We start from the raw sequence: 22,143 nt of genomic DNA on the forward strand, positions 1-22,143 counted from the left end.
GGGAAAGTACTTCCATACCGTTGTGAAGAACATGGACATTTCCTTAAAATTACCGAGAGTTCTATGCTCAAGGAGAACTTACATTTTTAATGAGGGATAGTAGCTCTCCTAATCTGAACCCTAATTCGTAAAGTCCCAAACTCAAGATTCATTTTGACCATGGGCAAACTCTGGGCCTCTCATTGGTCTTCAATCACAGAGGTAGACAGCCTGGAGGGCCCACCTTGAGTTTCTCAGATGAAACACAGCAAAGAAATGCAATCGACAGAAGAAAATATTTGCAGACGGGGGTTGAACCGTGGAGTTCTTGGTGCCTCTCTGAGCTTGAGTGTTGTTTTTCCCCCAGAAACAATCAAGAGGAAAGGGAATACCAAGGGTTCTGCAAAAATGAAATCAAATATACGCGTCCAGGGATAATGATGTGAAATCAAATTTGGATTGGTCAACGGGACCAGAGATTTACTTTTTGGAGCTTTTGGACTCATTGTGGAGCCCATCTTCATGGAATTTCTCCACTGGAATATGTGCTTTGGGCTCTTCCGTGAGTTGTATTTATATGGTGCCTTCCTATTGGCTGATTGGTGTGTTGATGGCTGGCGATTGGCCCCAAAGTATTCGATAGGCTGGTGGTAATTCAGCACTCCTAGACAGGAACTCCTGTTTCTCTTTATTCAAGTCACCCAATGCAGCTCTGTTGTGCGATAAATGTCTTCTCCTCAAAATCTTGAGCAGGGGTCTTCAAACTTGGCCCTTTGATGACTTGTGGACTTCAACTCCCAGAATTCCTCAGCCAGGCATGCGTGCCTGGCTGAGGAATTCTGGGAGTCGAAGTCCACAAGTCATCAAAGGGCCAACTTTGAAGGCCCCTGATCTAGAGCGATCTCCTTACCATATTTGTGCTTGAGAAAGAGGGACGATCCACAGCACTGGAGTTCCCCGTTGGCCATAATGGCAATGCGGTCACCCAGCAGGTCTGCCTCATCCATGAAATGGGTGGTGAGCAAGATGGTGCGAGTTCTCCGCTGCTGCTGCAGGAGCTCCCATGTGGCTCGTCGTGAAACGGGGTCCATGCCTGAGGTAGGCTAATCCAGCATCACCACCTGCTCAACGCAGAGGACAGGGAAGTTGGGGTTGGCTTGAGAGCTGGTTGCAATCTGGTGGGCCCAAGGTGACTGGAAGCCAGTTTCTTGGGTCTCGAGCAGAGAACAGGGGTAGTAATAATGGAAAGAGGTAGTAGAGGTAATGGCAAACTCAGAAGGAAGAGGGAAGGGTGGACACAATCTGAGGTAGTCTGGTATAGCAATGATTCCCCTTCTAGGGGAGAAAAGCCTCTCTTGCCATCCCTCTCTATCATCCCTGGCTGCTTAAGGTCAGCTTATTGGAAGATGGCTGTCCAACCAAACCGTCTGCATTATATCAAGAATGTGAATAATAACATTAAAAAAAGAACTAAAAAGGTGCACTGTTTTCTCAGTTTGGTCATGTGGTAGATATTATGAAGATGAGAGGACAATCTTTTATTAAATAAAAATGAATGAATGAATGAATGAATGAGAAAGGAAGGAAGGAAGGAAGAAAAGAAAGATAGAAAGGAAGGAAGGAAGGAAGGAAGGAGAGAGGAAGCAAAAGAAAGAAAGAAGAAAAAAGAAAAAGAAAGGAACAAAGGAAAGAGGAGGGAGGAAAAGAAAGAAAGAAAGAAAAGAAAGAAAGAAGAAAGAAAAGGAAGGAAGGAAGGAAAGAGGAGGGAGGAAAAGAAAGAAAGAAAGAAAGAAAGAAAGAAGGAAAGAAAGAAAGAAAGAAAGAAGAAAGAAAGAAAAGAAAGGAAGGAAGGAAAGAGGAGGTAGGAAAAGAAAGAAAGAAAGAAAGAAAGAAAAAAAGAAAGAAAGAAAGAAAGAAAGAAAGAAAGAAAGAAAGTGTAGGAAGAGAAAGATTTAGGTTCAAGTCCCTAGTTCAGTCACAGAGTCAACTCACTGTAACGGCTCCCTTTTACTCCTGTCTGGGGTGGTTGTGATTTGGGCAAACTGTTGGGAGACCACTTTCAACTGTCCAAAATGGCAGGCTGCAAGCACCATAAATCAGTAACAAATGGGGTTTCCCGATCCTTCATTTACATTTTAAATGTAGAAGGACCTTGATGGAAAAACAAGAGCTTCAACTCAAGATGGTGGAGACACTCAACCTCTCCACTCCCATCTTCTCCCGTTGGGAAGGCAAGCAAGTGGTCCCCACCCGCTCTGCAAAGCATCAAGTCCAACCAAGTCTCTCAGAATCCCTTGTGCAGATGAACCAGGGTACAAGGAAGGGACTTAGCTGAGACTCACCTTGGAGTCCCCAATGAGCGCAATGGCAATGGAAAGCTTGCGTTTCATCCCTCCGGAGAGGGCCTTTGACAAAGTCCCACGCTTCTCTTGTAAGTTGAGAATGTGAAGGACACGGGTGATCTCCCCCGGGCATTTTTCAGCAGGAAATCCTTTCAGCTGAGATGGAAGAGAAAAGAGAAAAAAGGTATGGGGCCCAAACCTGGCATTATGATTACACAGGTAGTCCTCAATTTACAACTAGTTGCTTAAGGACTGTTCAAAGTTACAACGGGGAGTTATGACCTGGATCTGGAATCCAACCATCTCTCCCTACGCCAATCCTCATGTGACTGCATGACCAATGCTCATCATCCGGCCTGCATTTTCAGCCGTTTGCAGTCTCCTGTGGTCATGTGACTGCGTTTTACAATGTTTTTGACAAAAACCAGCATTTGCTTCATTTAACAACCACTGGGGAAAAAATATTTTCCCAGTATATGCGTGGGTTCTTCTGAAATGTCTTTCACTTATAAAGTCCCTCTTTCATTTATTGGGGTTGCCATCAAGAAGAGGGGATCAACCTATTCTACCAAAGCTCCTGAATGGAGGACAAGAAGCAACAGATGGAAACTTATCAAGGAGAGAACCAAACTAGAACTAAGGAGAAACTTAAGAGTGAGAACAATTAATCAGTGGAATGAGTTGGCTCCAGAAGTTGTGGGTGCTCCAAGACTGGAAGTTTTTCAGAAGAGATTGGCCAGCCATTTGTCTGAAATGGTATAGGGCTTCCCGCCTGAGCAGGGGGTTGGACTAGATGACCTCCAAGGTCCCTTCCAACTCTGTTATCATTCCAATGGGCCTTTGGTTGCTGTTGAACCCTGTTTATGCTTTGGGAAATTGTACATAAATAAATGATCTCTCCTAGTTTGGACAAGTAGCATCAGAGTTCAGAACAGACTGACCATCTCTGCAATGCTAAAACAATCATGACAGACCATGAACAGTGGGCAATCACACAACCTCTGGACTTGGCAACCAGAAAGGCAGAGGCTACAGTCGTTCAAGTAAACACTGAACTTTCAAAGTTTACCCCAGAGTAGAAGTAAAGATGTTCTTCTACTGTCATGTGGTCAAAGAGAACATCATGCTGAGGACAAAGACCCAGACTCTTCCGGATGAGAACCATGTCTTGGGATATTTCATAGCCATTGATGTATGCCTGTCCGCTTGTTGGAGGATACAGTCCTAGGAACCAGCCAAGGAGAAAAAGGGGACACAGGTGAGGGCCAAATAGAACTCCGGTCAACGTAAGAATGGGCAGTTATAAAAACCTGAATTATTTATAAATAAGTCAATAAATTTAGAACAAGGAGATGGAGGAGATGTTAGAATGAATGGAAGAAATCAGCCACAAGTGTTAAATCCCACATCTTCCAATAGACCAACTTTAAAGGCAACTTTAAAGGGCGGGATATAAATGGAAGGGCGGGATATAAATGGAATAAAAATAAATAAAATAAAAAATAAATAAACTAAACTAACATCCAAACTCTTGCACTGCTTTATCAGTGCAGACCAGCATTGAAACCAGTGCAGAATATTGATTGGGCCTAAAATCAACTTTGCGTAATTTCTACTTGCTGTCTTCTTTGTTGATTCCAAATAGAACAGATGATGAATTAATTTGTCGCTCTTCGACACCGTTTCTTAACACGACCGAGCCCCATCTCTCCTCCTCAGCAATAAACATCACAATGACACCTGAATTTGCAAGGACGTTGCTGCCCTTTCATGATGACCTATAAAGCCCTAAATGGCTTGGGTCCGGGATATTTGAGGGAACACCTGCTGCCGGCATCAAGCTCCCTTCGTCCAGTGCACTCCCACAGGGAGGGCCTTCTCAGGGTCCCGCCGGTAAGAGATTGCCGGCGGGTGACACCCAGGGATAGGGCCTTCTCTGTGGGTGCGCCTGCCCTTTGGAACCAGCTGCCTGTGGAGCTCAGGACTGCCCCCGACCTTCGGTCATTCCGCCGGGACCTGAAGACCTGGCTCTTTGAGCTCTCCGGCCCAGGCTGAGAATTTTTAATTGAGGTTTTTAGTTAAGGGATAATTTAATCTTTTTAAATTGTTTTTTAACTTTTGTATTTTGTACTGTTTGATTTTAAATACCCTGTAAACCGCCCTGAGTCCTTCGGGAAAGGGCGGTATATAAATTTAATAAAATTAAATTAAATTAAATTAAAATTAAATTACTGCCCTTCCAGCCCTCCAGTAAAGCTAAGGTTTTCTTGGAATATTGTTTAAAAGGTTTCGCTTTCTTTTGTTGGTATGGGACCTCTAGGTCCCTGGGAATCAGAGGCCAATGGTCTGCTTAAAGGGTACGTTCTGAGTTCCAGATCTAAGGTAGCGTCAAGCCTCACCTGTCAGCATGGACAAAGTGGTGGTTTTCCCAGCCCCATTGTGTCCAAGAAGGACGGTGATTTGTCCTTCGTACATATTAAGAGTCAGATCCTTCACAGCTTCTCTGGTTTTGTTTCCCACTTTGAACACCTGCAGACAAGCAAGGAAAAAGGATAAAGACAGAGAGGTCCTATCTCTACAACAGACTCAGCAAAAATGCCCTAGAAGTTTTACGGTATTCAAGTTATGCTCTCAGAGTCAAGAGACTGAAGGGGCACAAAAAACACTTAAAGAGAAATTTGCAGCTGAGGGTTGAACTGTGGGGTGCTTGGTGCTCCCTCAGCTTGGTGGCTCTCTTGCAGATATGTCACTAAGGTAAAGGTAAAGGTTCCCCCGCACATGCGTGCTAGTCATTTCCAACTCTAGGGGCCGGTGCTCATCTCCGTTCCAAAGCCGAAGAGCCAGCGCTTGTCCGAGGACGTCTCCGTGGTCATGTGGCCAGCATGACTAGATGCCAAAGGCGCACAGAACGCTGTTACCTTCCCACCGGAGTGGTCCCTGTTTTTCTACTTGCATTTTTACGTGCTTTCAAACTGCTAGATTGGCAGAAGCTGGGACGAGTAACAGGCGCTCACTCTGTTACGCGGCACTCGGGATTCGACCCGCCAAACTGCCAACCTTCTGATCGACAAGCTCAGCGTCCTAACCCACTGAGCCACCGCATCCCTACTAGATATGTCACTATCAAGTAGGTAACATCATAAAGAGCTAGGAGGGAGTGGACGCTACTAGCGTTGAATTGTAGAATCCATGGTGTTCCCCGAGTTTGGTTGTTTTCTGCCAGACATTTCATTACCCAACTAGGGAACATCATCCGCGCTGCAAGGGAGTCAAAAGTCTCCCTGGAAGGGGTCAGGAGTCCAGAGCACACCTCGCGAGGCAACTCAGGTTGGGTAGATCCTTCCATGTGCCTCTCCATTTGGTGCGCCCAGTAGCTGGAAGATATTTCCGTACACAGAAGCACGTTATGTAGGAAGCTCTTCCAGCTATGTCAACAGAGTCTCTCGGAGGTTCAAGAAGAAGAATTCCTTCTTGAAGGATCTCTGCAGCTTTGCACATTCCCATCCAGTTTTATGGGAGATCTCTAGTCCCCGCTGCCTTTCATTTTGTTGTGTTTTTCTGGGGAGCTTGCCTGGTTTCGCAAAGTTTGATTTTGCTCAAACAAATGCAAGCCTATTTCGCTTAGGAAGTCACATGTCTGAAAGTCACACGTCTATCCACTAAAGCAGGGCTTTTCAACCTTTTCTACCCATTGTACCACTTTTAGGATAAGGCAATATCCGAGTACCACCAGTCGCCCAGCGAGGTGTTGAAAACTTGACCAAAAGGAAAAAAAGGAAGTCCTTGACTTACAAGAGTTCACTTAGTGACTGTTCGATGTTACAACAGCACTGAAAAAAGTGATTTATGACCATTTTTCACACTTATGACAGCATCCCCAGGGTCATGTGATTTACTTTCTTTAGTGACTAAAGAAAGCTTCCCCAGCAACCCATATTACTACTACCTCATCCAGGTTTTGCACTTAAGAGGGGAGCAACCAGTGGAACAGATCCTGAAGCTAAAACTCAAATACTTTGGCCACCTAATGAGAAGGAAGGACTCACTGGAGAAGAGCCTAACGCTGGGAAAGATTGAGGGCAATAGAAGAAGGGGACGACGGAGAATGAGGAGGCTGGATGGAGTCACTGAAGCAGTAGGCGTGAGCTTAAATGGACTCCAGAAGATGGTAGAGGACAGGAAGGCCTGGAGGAACGTTGTCCATGGGGTCGCGATGGGTGGGACATGACTTCGCAACTAACAACAACAACAACAAACCAGCAGAAGAAGCTCACCTTGGAAAGATGCTTGATTTTTACGCCTGACACTAAGTCTGAAGGCTCCTCTTCTATGAATTGACTTTTCAAGGCTTTCTCTGGATCTTCCTCCTCTTCCTTCTCTTTCCCCAAAACAGTCTGGGGGCTGCCACACCAGTAAGAAGGCTAAAGAATCAAAGAGAATCCGTTGTTCATTTGTGGAAAACTGACCCGTGGAAGAAAGTCAGAAGGCTTTTTTTGGTGTTTTTTTTTGAAAGTCTACAAGTTCTCTTCCTCTCTAGAGGAATGGCTTTGAAAAGACAGCAAATCATTTCTACGGGCTTTGAAACCCACTTTTCTAAGCAGAAAGATAAAAAGATGCTTTTCAAACATTCACACTTGTCCAAATCCCCAAGTACTTTACTGTGAAGTGCATTTCTAATCTTAATAGCCTATTGATCGATTACGCGCCACTGAGCTGATGTTGACTCTTCGTGACCCCACGGATAGAAGAGATGTCCTCCACCTGGTTAACGGTCTTTGACTTTTTTTTACTTATTTTGTATGGTGAACTACACGGTCTCCTACTGTATAAGGATAAAACAAAGATCCCTTAAGTGCTCATGAGATAACTCATATTAATGTTGACAAAGCAGCAGTTAAAACTGTGAGCGCCTTTTCCAACACACGGCTTGAAATGTATGTTTGTTAACCGTTCTCCCTGATAAAAGAATTAACCCAAACATATACAAGAAAGAAAGAAAAAATCATTTCTTGTGAGATAGGTGGCTATAAAAATTAGAGAGGATAGATGGATGAATAGATAATGAACAGACAGAGAGACAGATAGCTAGAAATATATATAGAGAGATAGCGACATATTATATATTGGGTGTTTGCACACGCCCCAGGACAGCGACTATGAGCGAGAAAACAACTCTTGAATCCACAGACATGCGGACAGGTGCGGGACGATTAGAAACGTTACGGTCGATTGGGGCGGATAGACCGGTGACCCGCTCAATGAGCAGGGCGCAAAAACAACCACCTACATAAGCAAACTCCCAGAACTCCTGTTTTCACTCTGACGACGTCAGCAGTTAGCCGACAAAAGCTAAGTAGATTTGTATATTAAACAGTTTTGTTTATATTTTTATCCTGGTGTTCGATTCCTTTCTTTTCTAATATACGTAAATATCAATGGAGGGAGAGATAGAGAGTTACAGAGCAATAGGTAGGTAGATAGATATAGATAGTGGTAGAGGTAGAGATAGACATAGAAACAGAAAGAGAGAGAGAGAGAGAGAGAGAGATAGAAAGAAAGACAGATAGACAGAGCTACAGACAGACAGATATAAACAGACTGAAATAGAAATAGAGAGATAGAGATAGAGATAGAGATAGAGATATAGAGAGAGAGAGAGAGAGAGAGAGAGAGAGAGAGAGAGAGAGAGAGAGAGAGAGGATGCCCAATGCTTACCATGACAAAGAAGTACCAGGGCTGTGGGATGCCATATTCTCCAGGAAACACATTTTCCATGTACCAAGCCACCAAACCATAGATCCCAGAATCCAGGAGAAGCATACCCAGAACATGAGCCATAGTGAAATTATCATCTATGCTGACAGCCTTCGTCAGGTTTCCCCACTGGATCCCTGTGCCTGGAAAATACAAGTATTTATTCATTAATTTACTTAATTTACATGCTATCCATCTGTGCAATAAGCCAAAGCTGAGCGGCTCACAGATCGTAAGAAGTGGAAAAGCAGTTAAAGTTTTAAAACTGTGCCGATTAAATTTTTTTAAACAAACTGCGCAAATTTGCAAATGCAACACTTTTACAATTCCAAAGGAGTAGCACGGTACAAGAATTTTTTCTTTTCTTTTTCCTTTATGTCCCTGCTCGGCTGGGGAATTCTGGGAGTTGAAGTCCACCCCTCAAACTTACCAAGTTGGACAACTTTGTAAACAATAACAACAATAGGAACAACTTCCATCCTGCGATGAGATCTGTCATACTATCAAACATCCACATCTACCTATCCCAGGTCCTTGGTAAGGACTCGATAGGCAGACAAAAATGCCAAATCCAGTCTGAAGATCTGGCTGACTGTGCGATGATCAATAATAATAATAATAATAATAATAATAATAATAATAATAATAATAATAATAATAATAATAATAATACTGCGACCTGGGCATCGAAACTGAGCGATTATGGATGAAACATGTAACAGTGATACTCACTGTCATCGGGGCACTGGGAACTATGTCCAAAAATTTTGCAAAATACATCAAGAAATTGCAGCTTCCTGCAATAACTCCAGCAAAGCTACAAAAAACTGCGCTACTCGGAACATCTTACATTTTAAGGAGATAGCTGGTTGATAGCTAGGATGCTGGCAGGCAACCCGTGTCAACCATCAGCACCAGTCAATTTGAATGTTCAGTTGACTGAGCTTCATGTTTAATGAATAAAAGTTGGAAGGGACCTTGGAGGTCTTCTAGTCCAACCCCTACTCAGGCAGGAAACCCTATAACATTTCAGACAAATGGGTGTCCAGTCTCTCCTTAAAAATGTCCAGTGTTGTTGGAGCCCTATAAATATGTTAATGTATGTAAATAATATTCCTGGCAGTGTAACCTTAGACATTGGCACCCAAGCTTCAGGGGAGAATAACTGAAGGACGCAGTCTCGTTCCGCTCACCTTTCCCTTCAAACATGCCGATCAGCTGTGCCCCCATAGCCATGGCGACGTTGGAGATAAGGCAGGATGAGAGCTTCTGGCTGTGGGTCATGTGGTCGTAGCGCGGGGAGATAAAAAAGTACGGAATGTAGGAGAAAAAATAGAGGAAACCTCCCGCAGCTGCGGCTACATTTGCTGCAAACACAAAGTGGATATCGACTGTAAAAAAAATCAATGGGGCATGGTGGCCTTTGGAGAGAGCCAGTGCATTTGTCACAGATCAGCGATGGCGAACCTTTTAGAGACCGAGTGCCCAAACTGCAACCCCAAACCCACTTATTTATCGCAAAGTGTCAACACGGCAGTGTAACCTGAATACTGAGGTTTTAGTTTAGAAACAACAACAACAACTCCTACATTAACATCTTTTGTCTTACAAGAAAAACCCAGTAACAAAGCTTTCAATGATGCAAACGACTTTTTATTGAAAGGTAAAAGTTTGCATTTGGCATGCTTTTGAAGAATGAATGTGATTTTTTGCTGTTGTATGCATGCTAATAATTTGTCTAACCTTGGCTCATACTTGGTAAGTTTGAGAGCAACACATAGCAGCACTCAGGTCATCTGTTAGTCTGTTTCTGATGTCAGATTTGATAGAATTCAAAGCTGAAAACAGCGAGCTCGTTTCAGAAGCTTGTTTTGGCTAGGAAGGGGCTTGAGAAATGGCTTTTTCCTGTCAAAACGTAGCCAAAGAGCAGGGCAGGGCTGTGAGTGCCCCCCTCTGGCATGTGTGCCATAGGTTCACCTCCACTGTCATAGATTAAGGGCGAGATGGCTGGAGCAGAGGGAAGGAGGAGGGATAAGGGATGGGGACAACTCTGAGTGGAGATGGGGAGTTTTGCATTGCACTGCTAGCTGCTTCTTCTCCTACTTTTAAATATAGCTTTAAAATATTTTCATATAAGTAAAAGGTGAATGTAATGGCATATAAAGTGAAATTACAAAAAGATAAAAGAAGAAATAGAAAGGGCAGTACAAGTAGGCGAGGGAAGGGGAAGGGGAAGAGAAGAAGAAGGGGGAAAAAGGGAAAAGAGAAGAGAGGGAAGAGAAGGGAAGAGGGAAGAGGGAAGAAAGGGGGATGGAGGAAAGGGAGGGAGGGAAGGGAAGAGGAAAGGAAAGGAAAGGAAAGGAAAGGAAAGGAAAGGAAAGGAAAGGAAAGGAAAGGAAAGGAAAGGGAAAGATTTCCCATTTGCTTTACAACAGTTACAAATTAATTCATTATCTCTCCTCCCTCTTTAAAGTTAAATCATACTTCTCTTCTGGCTGTCGAAAGACAAGTAAAATTTGTCCAGAAATACAGATAAGGTAGGCAGGAAAGAATATTGTCTTTGTCTATATCGCACATTTTCATTTTTTTTAAAATACTGGTCACGTGGTAAAGCAGTGTGGGTCAAGCATGATTAATACTCAGAAGCAAGTCTATCAGAGACTCTCAGGACTGCCACAGAAAGAGAGAGAAAAACACAACCCAACCCAACATAACGTAGGGAGGGAAATCTCTTCTATAATAAGAAAATATCCATGTAGTTCTCGAGAGACAACTTAATTTCATTGTGAGTTACACAATGACAATAAAGAGGTATTCTGTTCTAAACTTGTATGTGATAAGAAAAGATGGCAGCTTAGCCAGGATTGTGCAAACAGGGGCAACCCTAACAGGAAGCAATAGTAGAAACCCCCTTGCTCACCTTTTGAGAAGAAAGTGCTGACCATGAAGCTGAAGGAGATGGTTGAGATGCAAAACACCGCTAGGAAAGTGAAAATCAGAGTTGGGTCGCTGCTGGCCAGCACTGCTCCCTGTTCACTCACCTGCAAAAATGGAAAGGTGTCAATAAATTCTCTTACTCTTTCAGGCCTCATCACCTTCACAGAGACAGACAGATCTGTTTTGATTCGGTGTCAGCCTGTGCTCCCAGCAGCTGAGTCCGATGAATCTGAGGAGGAGGAGGAGGAGGAGGAGGGGTTTGGAGAGCCTTTGGTGTTGGAGGGAGGCTCTGATGCACTGCAGGATTCTCAGCCTGGTCCCTCCAGTCATGTTCCTCATGAGGCTCAGCTGTGTGAGGAAGAGGTGTTGGACTCAGAGGAGGCACAGCTGAATCTGTTCAGAGATGCTAGAAGCAGAAGGCAATCCAGCAGAGAAGAGCAGAGCAAATCAATGAGGCAACTCAGTGAGAGGAGGAGAAGGCAGTGAGAAGCCACACCTTGGGACTGATAATAAAAGGGGAAGGTGTGGGCGGGGTTGGTTGCTGAAGGCAACCTTTTGGAGACATTCTGAGAGAGTCCTAGTCTGTTCTTGCTACTTCTGTTTAACTCTTTGTTTGTTGACTCTTGTTTGATATTTTGATTCATTTATTGAAGGAAATATTCTGTTGCTTTTTTTGTTTGAACTGTAAATAAATTTGGGTTGGGTTTTTCCAGCCTATTGACTGTAAAAAGGAAAAAGGGGTTGTCCCTGACACACAAACAGGGCCAGTCGAAGGCTGGAACAGAACAAGATCTGAGAAATGGAGGTAGTGGAAGAAAGAGTGAGCATTTTTCCCAAAGTCCCATCCTGTTGCCTTTTCCACTATATGGATTTGCCCCATCCTGCCCAAGCCCAAACCAATGCCTCTCTCCTTCATGAGACAACTACCAAGGTAGAAAGTGGACACGTTTAATATCTCTTGGAAGACGGTCACCTTGGTGGCTCAACAATTCAACAATTGTTCAACTCAACAAGCTCAACAATTCTGGAAAATGACTCGCTCTTAAAAATGCTTAAAAACTGAATTCACATTTCAACCTACGATATTGCATTTGTATTAAACGTCTCTAAACCACGCCTCTGTATATTGAATTAGTTCTTGCATGCTAACTGTTGCAAAGAAACTATATGTACCAGAAAGGTCATCTGATCCTTTCATTGGAAGAACGGCTAACCAAGCTGAGAACATGGTTTTATGTCTAGAATAATTCTCTGAAATGCACTTCAGCTCAAACCAGAAACCATCCTTAGATTATAATCTGAAATTATAGCTACGTATATTGCATTTACCATGTTTTTTATGTCTATTTAGGGTTAAAAGTAATAGTGATTATTAGTCCCTTAATGTAAGATAGATAGACAGACAGACTGGCAGATAGATAGAAAGATATGGTTGAGTAAATCGATAGATAGATAGATAGATAGATAGATAGATAGATAGATAGATAGATAGATAGACAAATAGATAGATAGATAGATAGATAGATAGATAGATAGATAGATAGATAGATAGATAGATAGATAGATAGACAGACAGACAGACAGACACAGACAGACAGACAGATGTTTTTCAATGTTTGTATGTTGTAAGTTGCCCAAAGTCATTGCATATGAGATGGGCAGCAAATAAATTTCAGAAAGAAAGAAAGAAAGAAAGAAAGAAAGAAAGAAAGAAAGAAAGAAAGAAAGAAAGAAAGAAAGAAAGAAAGAAATCCATAAACTAATCAGTGATATTTGAAAACATTGCAGCTTCCACGAGATTTAAAAATCTTTGCTTTATTTAATCTACTTTTCCCCATGTTCTTTCTTGTACTGTATTTGTTTATATACATTCTTCAAAGGGTCCAATAAAAAAAAATGAGGATGCTCACCTTGACACAGAAGAGGATGGTCACAAAGAAGATGGACACTAAGAGGAAAAGGAAGAACAGGAGGAACCAGGCACTCCAGTGTAGCCAGTTACTGAGTCCCATCATGCGCATGTACTCCTGTGGACACAAAATCCCGCATGGAACCATACATACCTGCTAATCAGCAAGGAAGAAGCAAAAAAAACCCCTCTATATTTAAATGCCCATTGAATTATTCGTCTGAGCTTTCCTCATTTTTAAATTGGCATCTGCACATTTGGTTTTCAAAGGTGTTGCCTGCCTTAAAATAAAGCCAAGTTCTCCAGACAAAACTCCCTCAGGCCTGGTTTGCACTAAATTCTAAGGCACAATTCGTTAAACCAGAGGTCCCCAACCTTTGAGCACCAGAGACCAGTTCCGTGGAGAGAGGTTTTTCCGCGGACCGGAGGGTGTGTGGTTTTGTGTGCTGCCTGCATCCCACGGATGGGGCTTTGCTTGTTCGTGTGGACCGGTTGCTGGCGTGCCTCGGCCTGGTACCGGTCCACAGACCCGGGGATTGGGGACCCCTGTGTTAAACTATGCTTATTATGACATCAAACCTAGTCATAGTAGATGAGTTTGCCCAGATATTCCATTTAAACAGCGGCAGAGGGATCTCTCTAAATTTATACGGCAAGGAAAGAAACCAAGAATCAAATACAAGTGCTAACACTGGATGTTCTTGCTTTGACAACATATGGAGATGCAGCCTTTTTCTTTCCTATGCTTTATTTTTAGAATTAGATGATACTGGGGGGAGGAGGAGGAATGTGACGGGAGTTACTTAGACATAACAATATCGTAAAAGTATGAACTCAGGGGCTTTTGAAATAAGAGATGATAAGAGATCGCGGGTTGGAGAACAGGAGGGAAAACCTGCAATTCAAACTAATTGGAGAATGTGATTTATGACTGCTAATTAGAGGGAATTGTGTTTGATACTATGTGCTAAGGGGCGGAGAATTCAGATTTGGGCTTCGACCATGTATGTGCCGAGGCTAGGCTACTCGAATAAAGATTCTTTAAGGCAAACAATGCCTCGAAGTTCTTTGAAGAGTTTCATCTGTCGGAACCAGGACATTATGTTATTGCAAGATGCCAAGGAAAGAAAAGGCCTGGCTTTACCAGATTTGAAATTGTAATTTGATGCATACTGTTTGGTTTGGTTAAAAGAGTGGGCGAACCTCCAGAATAAGAGGCTGCTCAAATTGGAAGGCCACGAATGAAGGTTTGGATGGCATGGGCATTTATGGTACGATAGGCTCAGCGGGTTAGGACGCTGAGCTTGTCAATCAGAAGGTCGGCAGTTTGGCGGGTCGAATCCTGAGTGCCGCATAACAGAGTGAGCGCCTGTTACTCATCCCAGCTTCTGCCAACCTAGCAGTTCGAAAGCACGTAAAAATGCAAGTAGAAAAATAGGGACTACTCCGGTGGGAAGGTAACAGCGTTCCGTGCGCTTTGGGCATCTAGTCATGCCGGCCACATTACCACGGAGACATCCTCGGACAAGCGCTGGCTCTTCGGCTTTGAAACAGAGATGAGCACCGGCCCCTAGAGTCGGAAACGACTAGCACGCATGTGCGGGGGAACCTTTACCTTTACCTATAAAACATTATTAAAATTGAATTTGGAAAATGAACATGTAAAACCACTGTATGATCCAGTAGGCAAGGAATTTTGGGTATAATGTGATGTTTGAACAAAGGGGGGATATGTGGATAAAAGGCTTAAGATCCACATTAAATTATAACCTAAAGGAAAATTTTTACAAAATGATGTATCACTGGTATTTAACGCCAGATAAGATATCTAGAATGTATAAAGGTATTTCAAATGAATGTTGGAAATATAAATGTAAAGAAGGGACTTATCATTTATGGTGGACATGTATATAAGTCTAATAAAATAAAATAAATAAATAAATGTGACAAGGCAAAGAAATATTTCTACTGTTGTGCCCTACTATTTGCTTTTGTATTTTCACATTTTATGTTATAAATGAATAAAATATATAAAAAAAATCATGTTTGCTCATCACACCAAGACAAAAGCAGACAAACCACAGTTTAGCAATAGCTGTGAACCAGACCATGATTTCTCCTTATTCTCTTTCTACTTCCCACTCTTTCTTTTCACATTTTTAAAAATGCCACAATTCTCAGGAGAAGCTCTGGAGTTCTAGATTCCAAAGTCAAGATGGACTTGATGCAACTAAAGATAACATTGCATCACATCAAGGAAACACAGAAGACCTACAAGGTCCCTTCCAGCTCAATTCTAATTCTAATTCTAATTCTAATTCTAATTCTAATTCTAATTCTAATTCTAATTCTAATTCTAATTCTAATTCTAATTCTAATTCTAATTCTAATTCTAATTCTATTCTATTCTATTCTATTCTATTCTATTCTATTCTATTCTATTCTATTTTCTCTTCTCTTCTCTTCTCTTCTCTTCTCTTCTCTTCTCTTCTCTTCTCTTCTCTTCTCTTCTCTTCTCTTCTCCTCTCCTCTTCCCTTCCCTTCCCTTCCATTCTACAATCTGTTTATTCTGTTCTGTTTTGTTCTGTTCTGTTCTGTTCCGTTCCGTTCCGTTCCGTTCCATTCCATTCCATTCCGTATAGAGATTCTATTCTATTATTCTATTCTATTCTATTCTATTCTATTCTATTCTATTCTATTCTATTCTATTCTATTCTATTCTATTCTATTCTATTCTATTCTATTCTATTCTATTCTATTCTATTCTATTCTATTTTCTCTTCTCTTCTCTTCTCTTCTCTTCTCTTCTCTTCTCTTCTCTTCTCTTCTCTTCTCTTCTCTTCTCTTCTCTTCTCCTCTCCTCTTCCCTTCCCTTCCCTTCCATTCTACAATCTGTTTATTCTGTTCTGTTTTGTTCTGTTCTGTTCTGTTCCGTTCCGTTCCGTTCCGTTCCATTCCATTCCATTCCGTATAGAGATTCTATTCTATTATTCTATTCTATTCTATTCTATTCTATTCTATTCTATTCTATTCTATTCTATTCTATTCTATTCTATTCTATTCTATTCTATTCTATTCTATTCTATTCTATTCTATTCTTATTTTTTCTCCCATAGTTGGGCTAGCCAACCAGCTAGGCTTGTCCTACCAAACCCCAGAGCAGATCCTTCCATTACCTTCAGCTTCTTCTCCTTCTCATGCACCACGGCGCGGACAATATTGAGGGAGGTGTAGGTGAAGCTCAGCATGAGTAACAAGGGAAGCTGGTTCTGAATAGCCACGAGGAAGAGGTCATTGACGTAAGGGGGGTAAGGAAAGCGCCGAACGGTCACAGTCACCCGATCCAGAAGACCAGAAGTAGTGTTGTTGACATGGTACTGAATGATGGCCTTATCCACCACATGTTGCACTGCAAGGAAGCCTTCACGGAAGTACCCTAAGAAAGCAAGAAGGAAGCCATGTAAAAAGAGGTGGTATTAAATTCAGAACTTCAACACCATCTGATAAAACGTCTCTGATTTTGGAAGCTAAGTGGCATCAGGCACGGTTAACAGTTAGAAGGGAAACTATCTGAAATATCAAAGCTATAAGCTACAGTAGTCAAGGTCACATCCCAGAAAAAGGCACATGAGGACACAATTTTCCTACAGCTGCCAAGAAAATGACACCATCCTGACTAGGTAGTCATCAGAAGCCTAGCAAGATGTGAAGCCATCTTCATTGATTCAGTGTTTTAAAGAGTTTATTGGTTTATTTATTCTCTTCATTAGATTTCTACCCCATCTCTAGTCCAAGAGTTCAAGGTGGCTTCATTGTACATCTTCATTTTATTTCATGACAGCAACACGGTGAAGTACGTTGGATTGAGAGACCACCAAAAGACCACTCACCTTCTAAAACTAAGGGTGGAATTGAACCTCGATCCCCATAATTCTAGTTCAACACTTGCGCCAGGTTATAATATTTTATGCCAACTTTGTCTTTCGCAAGAATGGTCCTTGGGGTGGGGACAATATTTTATTTATTTATTTTATTACATTTATATACCGCCCTTTCCCTGAGGACAATAGACAGCATAGGTTCTAGAGACATGTTAAGGGTTACGCAATATGAGATAATATGTTTAATTATGTTTACAATTTTTAATTTTAATTTTAATTTATTGCACAGATGACTTTAATTTTAATGTTATCTTAATTTCTGTTATATGTTATTGTTGTTAGCCGCCCTGAGTCCTTCGGGAGATAGGGCGGGATATAAGTCCCATTAATAAATAAAATAAATAAATAAATAATGCATATCTCATGTTGTACAGAACGTGAAAGATCGAAAACCAGTCAGAAGTAGAGAACAGCTCCTTGTGTTTCCAGGTCCTACTGAAGATCTGATGATCTTTCGGCATAAAATAACCATTAGGAAAAGATTACCTGGTGTGCCTCCATCATCACTTTTTGCCTCTCTGGGTCCTGGTAACTGGAACAGTGGGAAAAGGTAGTGGGTGATCCAGTCTCGATCCAAGTTGGGGTTCAATCCTGTCCTCTCACTTGCAGGAGCGTTCCTAGGGCTATATTTGAAACGTAGCCGGTAACTAACCTGCGGACAAATCACAATGAGATAAGAGTCCACGACATTGCTTGAGGCCATTCAAAGCTAGTTGCATCCAACCCCTTGGCTGGCCTGGAATGAGTAACACAACATCCAGCCCACATGTTGTTAAGAAATGTGTGCCCTCCTCCACCACATTCTGTGCATCTGGGTGGGCTTCTGCTTTGATGGCAGAAGGTCATACTGAAACAGGATTTCTCAACTATGTCAACTTGAAGATGTATGGACTGCAAGAGCCTTGGTGGAGCAGTGGGCTAATGCCTCCTTAAGTAACACCAGCTGCCTGCAATTAGTGCAGGTTCGCATCCCACCAGGCTCAAGGTTGACTCAGCCTTCCATCCTTCCGAGGTAGGTAAAATGAGGACCCAGATTGTTGGGGGCAATAAGCTGACTTTGTAATAATGCCGCTTGGGGGTTATGTAAAAGCCCTAATAAGCAGGCATATACATAGAATAAAGGCTACTGCTAAGTTTGTAAGCCGCCCTGAGTCTTCGGAAAAGGGCAGGATATAAATGGAATTAAAATAAAATAAAAATAAATAAACTCCCAGAATTCTCCAGCCAGCAAAGCAGACAGAGAGATGTGATGTTTGTAGCTCCTTGGCCACCCTCCATTTTATTTTTTCTTAAACTAACTTAAATAGCATGGCTTATACCATGATTTCCAGATGTTTCCTGACTTAAAATGGCTGGGAAACATGTTGCCTATTAGCAGTGATGCGTATTAGGAGAACCAAAAATAATTCAGCGAGCATATCTGGTCCTAAGGTTATGAACCAGAAAGTGAAATGTATGGGAAATATAAGGATTTGGCACATGGCACCTAAGCACCCATGCATGTTTACAGGCACTATATTTGTAGTGTTCTCCAGTCCAGCTACATGTTTACTAGTATGCATGGATACACACGCACCAGAAAAAAATGTGAAAATATGCAAATGTTCCAATATCTTAGGGGCTGCCACAAAGAAGAGGGAATCAAGCTATTCTCCAAAGCACCTGAAGGCAGGACAAGAAGCAACGGGTGGAAACTAACTAAAGAGAGAAGCAACCTAGAACTAAGAAGAAATTTCCTGACAACAAGAACAATTAATCAGTGGAACAACTTGCTTCCAGAAGTTGTGAACACTCCAACACTGGAGGTTTTTAAGAAGAGATTGGACAACCATTTCACACTGAAATGGTATAAGGTTTCCTGCCTGTGCAAGAGGTTGGACTAGAAGACCTCTAGTGTCCCTTCCAACTCTGTTATTCTATTCCATTCCATTTAATCATTTTTAATTGTTTTTTAATTTTTGTATTGATGTTTTAAACACCTTGTAAACCGCCCTGAGTCCTACGGGAAAAGGGCGGTATATAAATCTAATAAAATCTAAATCTAAATCCATTCTATTTCACTGCCTACATTTTCCATAGGAATGCTCCTAGACAGATAAGATAACATAACATAACCTTTATTGTCATTTTTTACTGTGGGCACAATGGCACACATCAAAAATGCTCCAACCCTAACCCTAACCCTTCCAACTTATTATTATCTTTTATTCATTAAACATGAACCTCAGTCAACTGAACATTCAAACTGACTGGCACTAATGGTTGACACAGGTTGCTGCCAGCATCCTAGGTATCAACCAGGTACTTCCTTAAAATTATTATTATAAAACTTTTATTCATAAAACATGAAACTCAGTCAACTGAACACTCAAATTGACTGGCACTAATGAATTGACTGGCACAATTATTATTATTATTATTATTATTATTATTATTATTATTATTATTATTATTATTATTATTATATGAAATTTAGTTGCCTGCTCTCAGAGTGGAACACATACATGACACACACCTAACCATGCTACACACACATATGTATAGATCTAGTTTTCATAATTCCTGGGTAAGAGACTATCATGCACCAATTTGAGAGTTGAGAAGGTGTACTTGAAGAGAAGCAACCAAGAAAAGATCTTACCTGGAGCGGCAAGGGATCCTGGCTGTTAGTCACACAGTTCTCAAAAACCAGTCCCGCCAGTACGTTGCCTGAACGGTTATCGAACCTGATGTAGTGTTCAAACTCCTTTTCGGATGGAAACCCTCGAGCTACAGAGTTAAACAGAAACCACACAGTAATTTGTTAGGCATAACCAATGCTTTTTTTGTAAAAGAAAAAGGTGCCGGAACTCATACATGTTATACAACCCACCTTGCCTACCCTACAAGGTTCCATCCAGAAAAGGTGCCGGAACTCCGTTCTGAGCGTTCAATGAGAAAAAAAGCCCTGGGCATAACTGTAGGAAACTATGAGAGAGAGTGTATATCTCTAATTTTACATGTATTAACTGCAGCAAGAATTGTATCCACTCAACACTGGGGGAAAATGAAGATTTACCAACAGAGGAGGACTTAATTAAAAAAAAAACTCAGATTGTGCAGAAATGGATAGATTGACACTGAAAATGAAAGAGAAAGAAGATTCAGTATGTTTTGGAACAGGGAATGCCTTTTATCAATGGCTAGAAAAACGTGGTAGAGAGAAAGGAATGATGCTGCTTGGGGGGGGGGGGGGGCGAAAGCCCTAATAAGCAGGCATATACGGTACATAGAATGAAGGCTATTGCTAAGCACATTGATTTGTGCTTTAGATTGTAAGCCGCCCTGAGTCTTCGGAGAAGGGAGGGATATAAATGGGATTAAAATAAAATAAATAAATAAAAAATAAAAAACTTAATATGTGTTAGTAATATTCCTCCTTCTCGAGAGGAATATTATAATCAACCCAATCCAGCACCAAACAAACAAAGGACAGGGCCTTCCTGTTTTTAATTATTTTTATTATAATATTTATATATGTTTGTACACCGCCCAGAGGCAGTCAGTAAGGGTGATGGGCGGTTTTTAAATATATAAATGCAATAAAATAAATAAATAACTCGTGTCATTCAGTCATTGCACTTGGGGTGCAGCTACTCCTTGATGAAAAGGTGTAGGAACTATTTCCCAGGCAAAAAGGGACACATTTTTTTTTTATTATGTCCAGAACAAGGAGACAACATTCGGAAGTGGCTCGGCACATGCCATCCCAATTCATTGGATTATATAGCTACTCCTCAACTTACGACCACAATGGATCCCAACATTTCTGTTGCTAAGTGAGACAGTTAAGTGAGTTTGGCCCCAGTTGATGACGTTTCTTGTTCTAGTTGTTAAGCGAATCACTGCAATTGTTAAGCAACAGGGTTGTTAACTGAATCTGGCTTTGCTTGTCAGAAGGGACACTGCAACCGTCATAAATATGAGTCAGTTGCCAAGTGTTTGAATTTCGATCATGTGACCATTAGGGAAGCTACAATGGTCGTAAGTGTGAGGAACGGTCATAAGTCACTTTTTCCAGGGGCCACTGTAACTTTGAACAGTCCCTAAACGAACTGTTGGTAAATCGAGGACTAACTGTATTAGGTGAAAAAGATCCAGCGTGAGACCTTGCAAGGTTCTTGTTCTCATAGCCAAACTCAATAAAGATAAATTTAAGATAAGATCATCATTGTTGTCATTTTTTTTCTGTGAACACACTGGCACACGTTAAAAAAAATATGAAATTCTGATGCCTCCTCTCAAAAGAAAATAAACCAAAATGTTGAAAATTCACCCACGCTAACAGCACTATCCAGGATGAAATGCTTTAACCACATTTCTGTTGCAAGGATGACACAGCAGTTTCTCACCGGCCGGTTTGTTATGAACTCTAGCTCCATGTAAACCGTGTTGGGCTGTAAGGAGCGAACATTAGCTAACCAAATAGATGATCATGACACTCTATATCAGAGGTCCCCAGACTTTTGGGCATCAGGGACCGGTTCCGTGGAGAGAGGTTTTTCCGTGGAACGGAGGGTGCGTGGTTTTGTGTGTTGCCTGCTTTGCTTGTTTGCGCAGACTGGTTGCTGGCATGCTGTGGCCCGCTACTGGTCCACGGACCAGGGGGTTGGGGACCCCTGCTCTATTTGGATTAGCTTTTAGCCTAGTTCAGGGGTAGGCAATCTTGGCTCTTTTATGACTCGTGGACTTCAACTCCCAGAATTCCTGAGCCAGCCACGCTGGGGGGAAAGGGAGAGATTTCCAAGCTGAGCCATGCTGCTGGCTCAGGAATTCTGGGAGTTGAAGTCTACAAGTCATGAGGGGGCCAAAGTTTCCCCCACGCTGGCTCAGGAATTCTGGGAGTTGAAGTCCCACGAGTCATAAAAGAGCCAAGGTTGCCTACCCCTGGTCTAGGCCTAGGCCGCTTTATGACTTGTGGACTTCAACTCCCAGAATTCCTGAGTCAGCCACACTGAGGGGAAAGGGAGAAGTTTCCAAGCTGAGCCATGCCGGCTCAGGAATTCTGGGAGTTGAAGTCCATGAGTCATAAAAGAGCCAAGGTCGCCTACCCCTGGTCTACTTATTAGCCCTCCATGTTTGCCTCGTTTCGTCTTTCGATCACACCGCTTCCACCTCAGAAGTCACTCAGCACCGGAGGGAGACTACTGCTCCCCAAAACGTCGAGCACTTTCAGAGATCGTAGCTGATCTCACACCTCTGCGCAACTCACTGACACTTCTGTTGCTGGCACCTTCAGTCG

The 22,143-nt window shown here is 42.1% G+C and overlaps 2 protein-coding genes across 2 annotated transcripts in view; one reads left to right on the forward strand and one right to left on the reverse strand.

The window, feature by feature from the left end:
• Window positions 1-22,143, forward strand: part of LOC310646177 (ankyrin repeat and fibronectin type-III domain-containing protein 1-like) — a gene marked incomplete at its 5' end in the record, with an annotated part of 598,148 nt that overhangs the window by 148,754 nt on the left and 427,251 nt on the right.
• Window positions 1-22,143, reverse strand: part of ABCA3 (ATP binding cassette subfamily A member 3) — a 64,090-nt gene that overhangs the window by 22,426 nt on the left and 19,521 nt on the right. Inside the window, 13 exon segments of the mRNA XM_083372731.1 lie at window positions 890-1,082; window positions 1,086-1,100; window positions 2,322-2,477; window positions 3,391-3,545; window positions 4,721-4,850; window positions 6,596-6,742; window positions 8,037-8,218; window positions 9,269-9,442; window positions 10,996-11,116; window positions 12,923-13,039; window positions 16,098-16,357; window positions 17,349-17,514; window positions 19,504-19,631. Coding sequence (XP_083228857.1) covers window positions 890-1,082; window positions 1,086-1,100; window positions 2,322-2,477; window positions 3,391-3,545; window positions 4,721-4,850; window positions 6,596-6,742; window positions 8,037-8,218; window positions 9,269-9,442; window positions 10,996-11,116; window positions 12,923-13,039; window positions 16,098-16,357; window positions 17,349-17,514; window positions 19,504-19,631 — 1,944 coding nt within the window.

This window comes from Vipera ursinii, assembly GCF_947247035.1.
Source record: "Vipera ursinii genome assembly, chromosome: 13".
NCBI lineage: Eukaryota > Metazoa > Chordata > Lepidosauria > Squamata > Viperidae > Vipera > Vipera ursinii.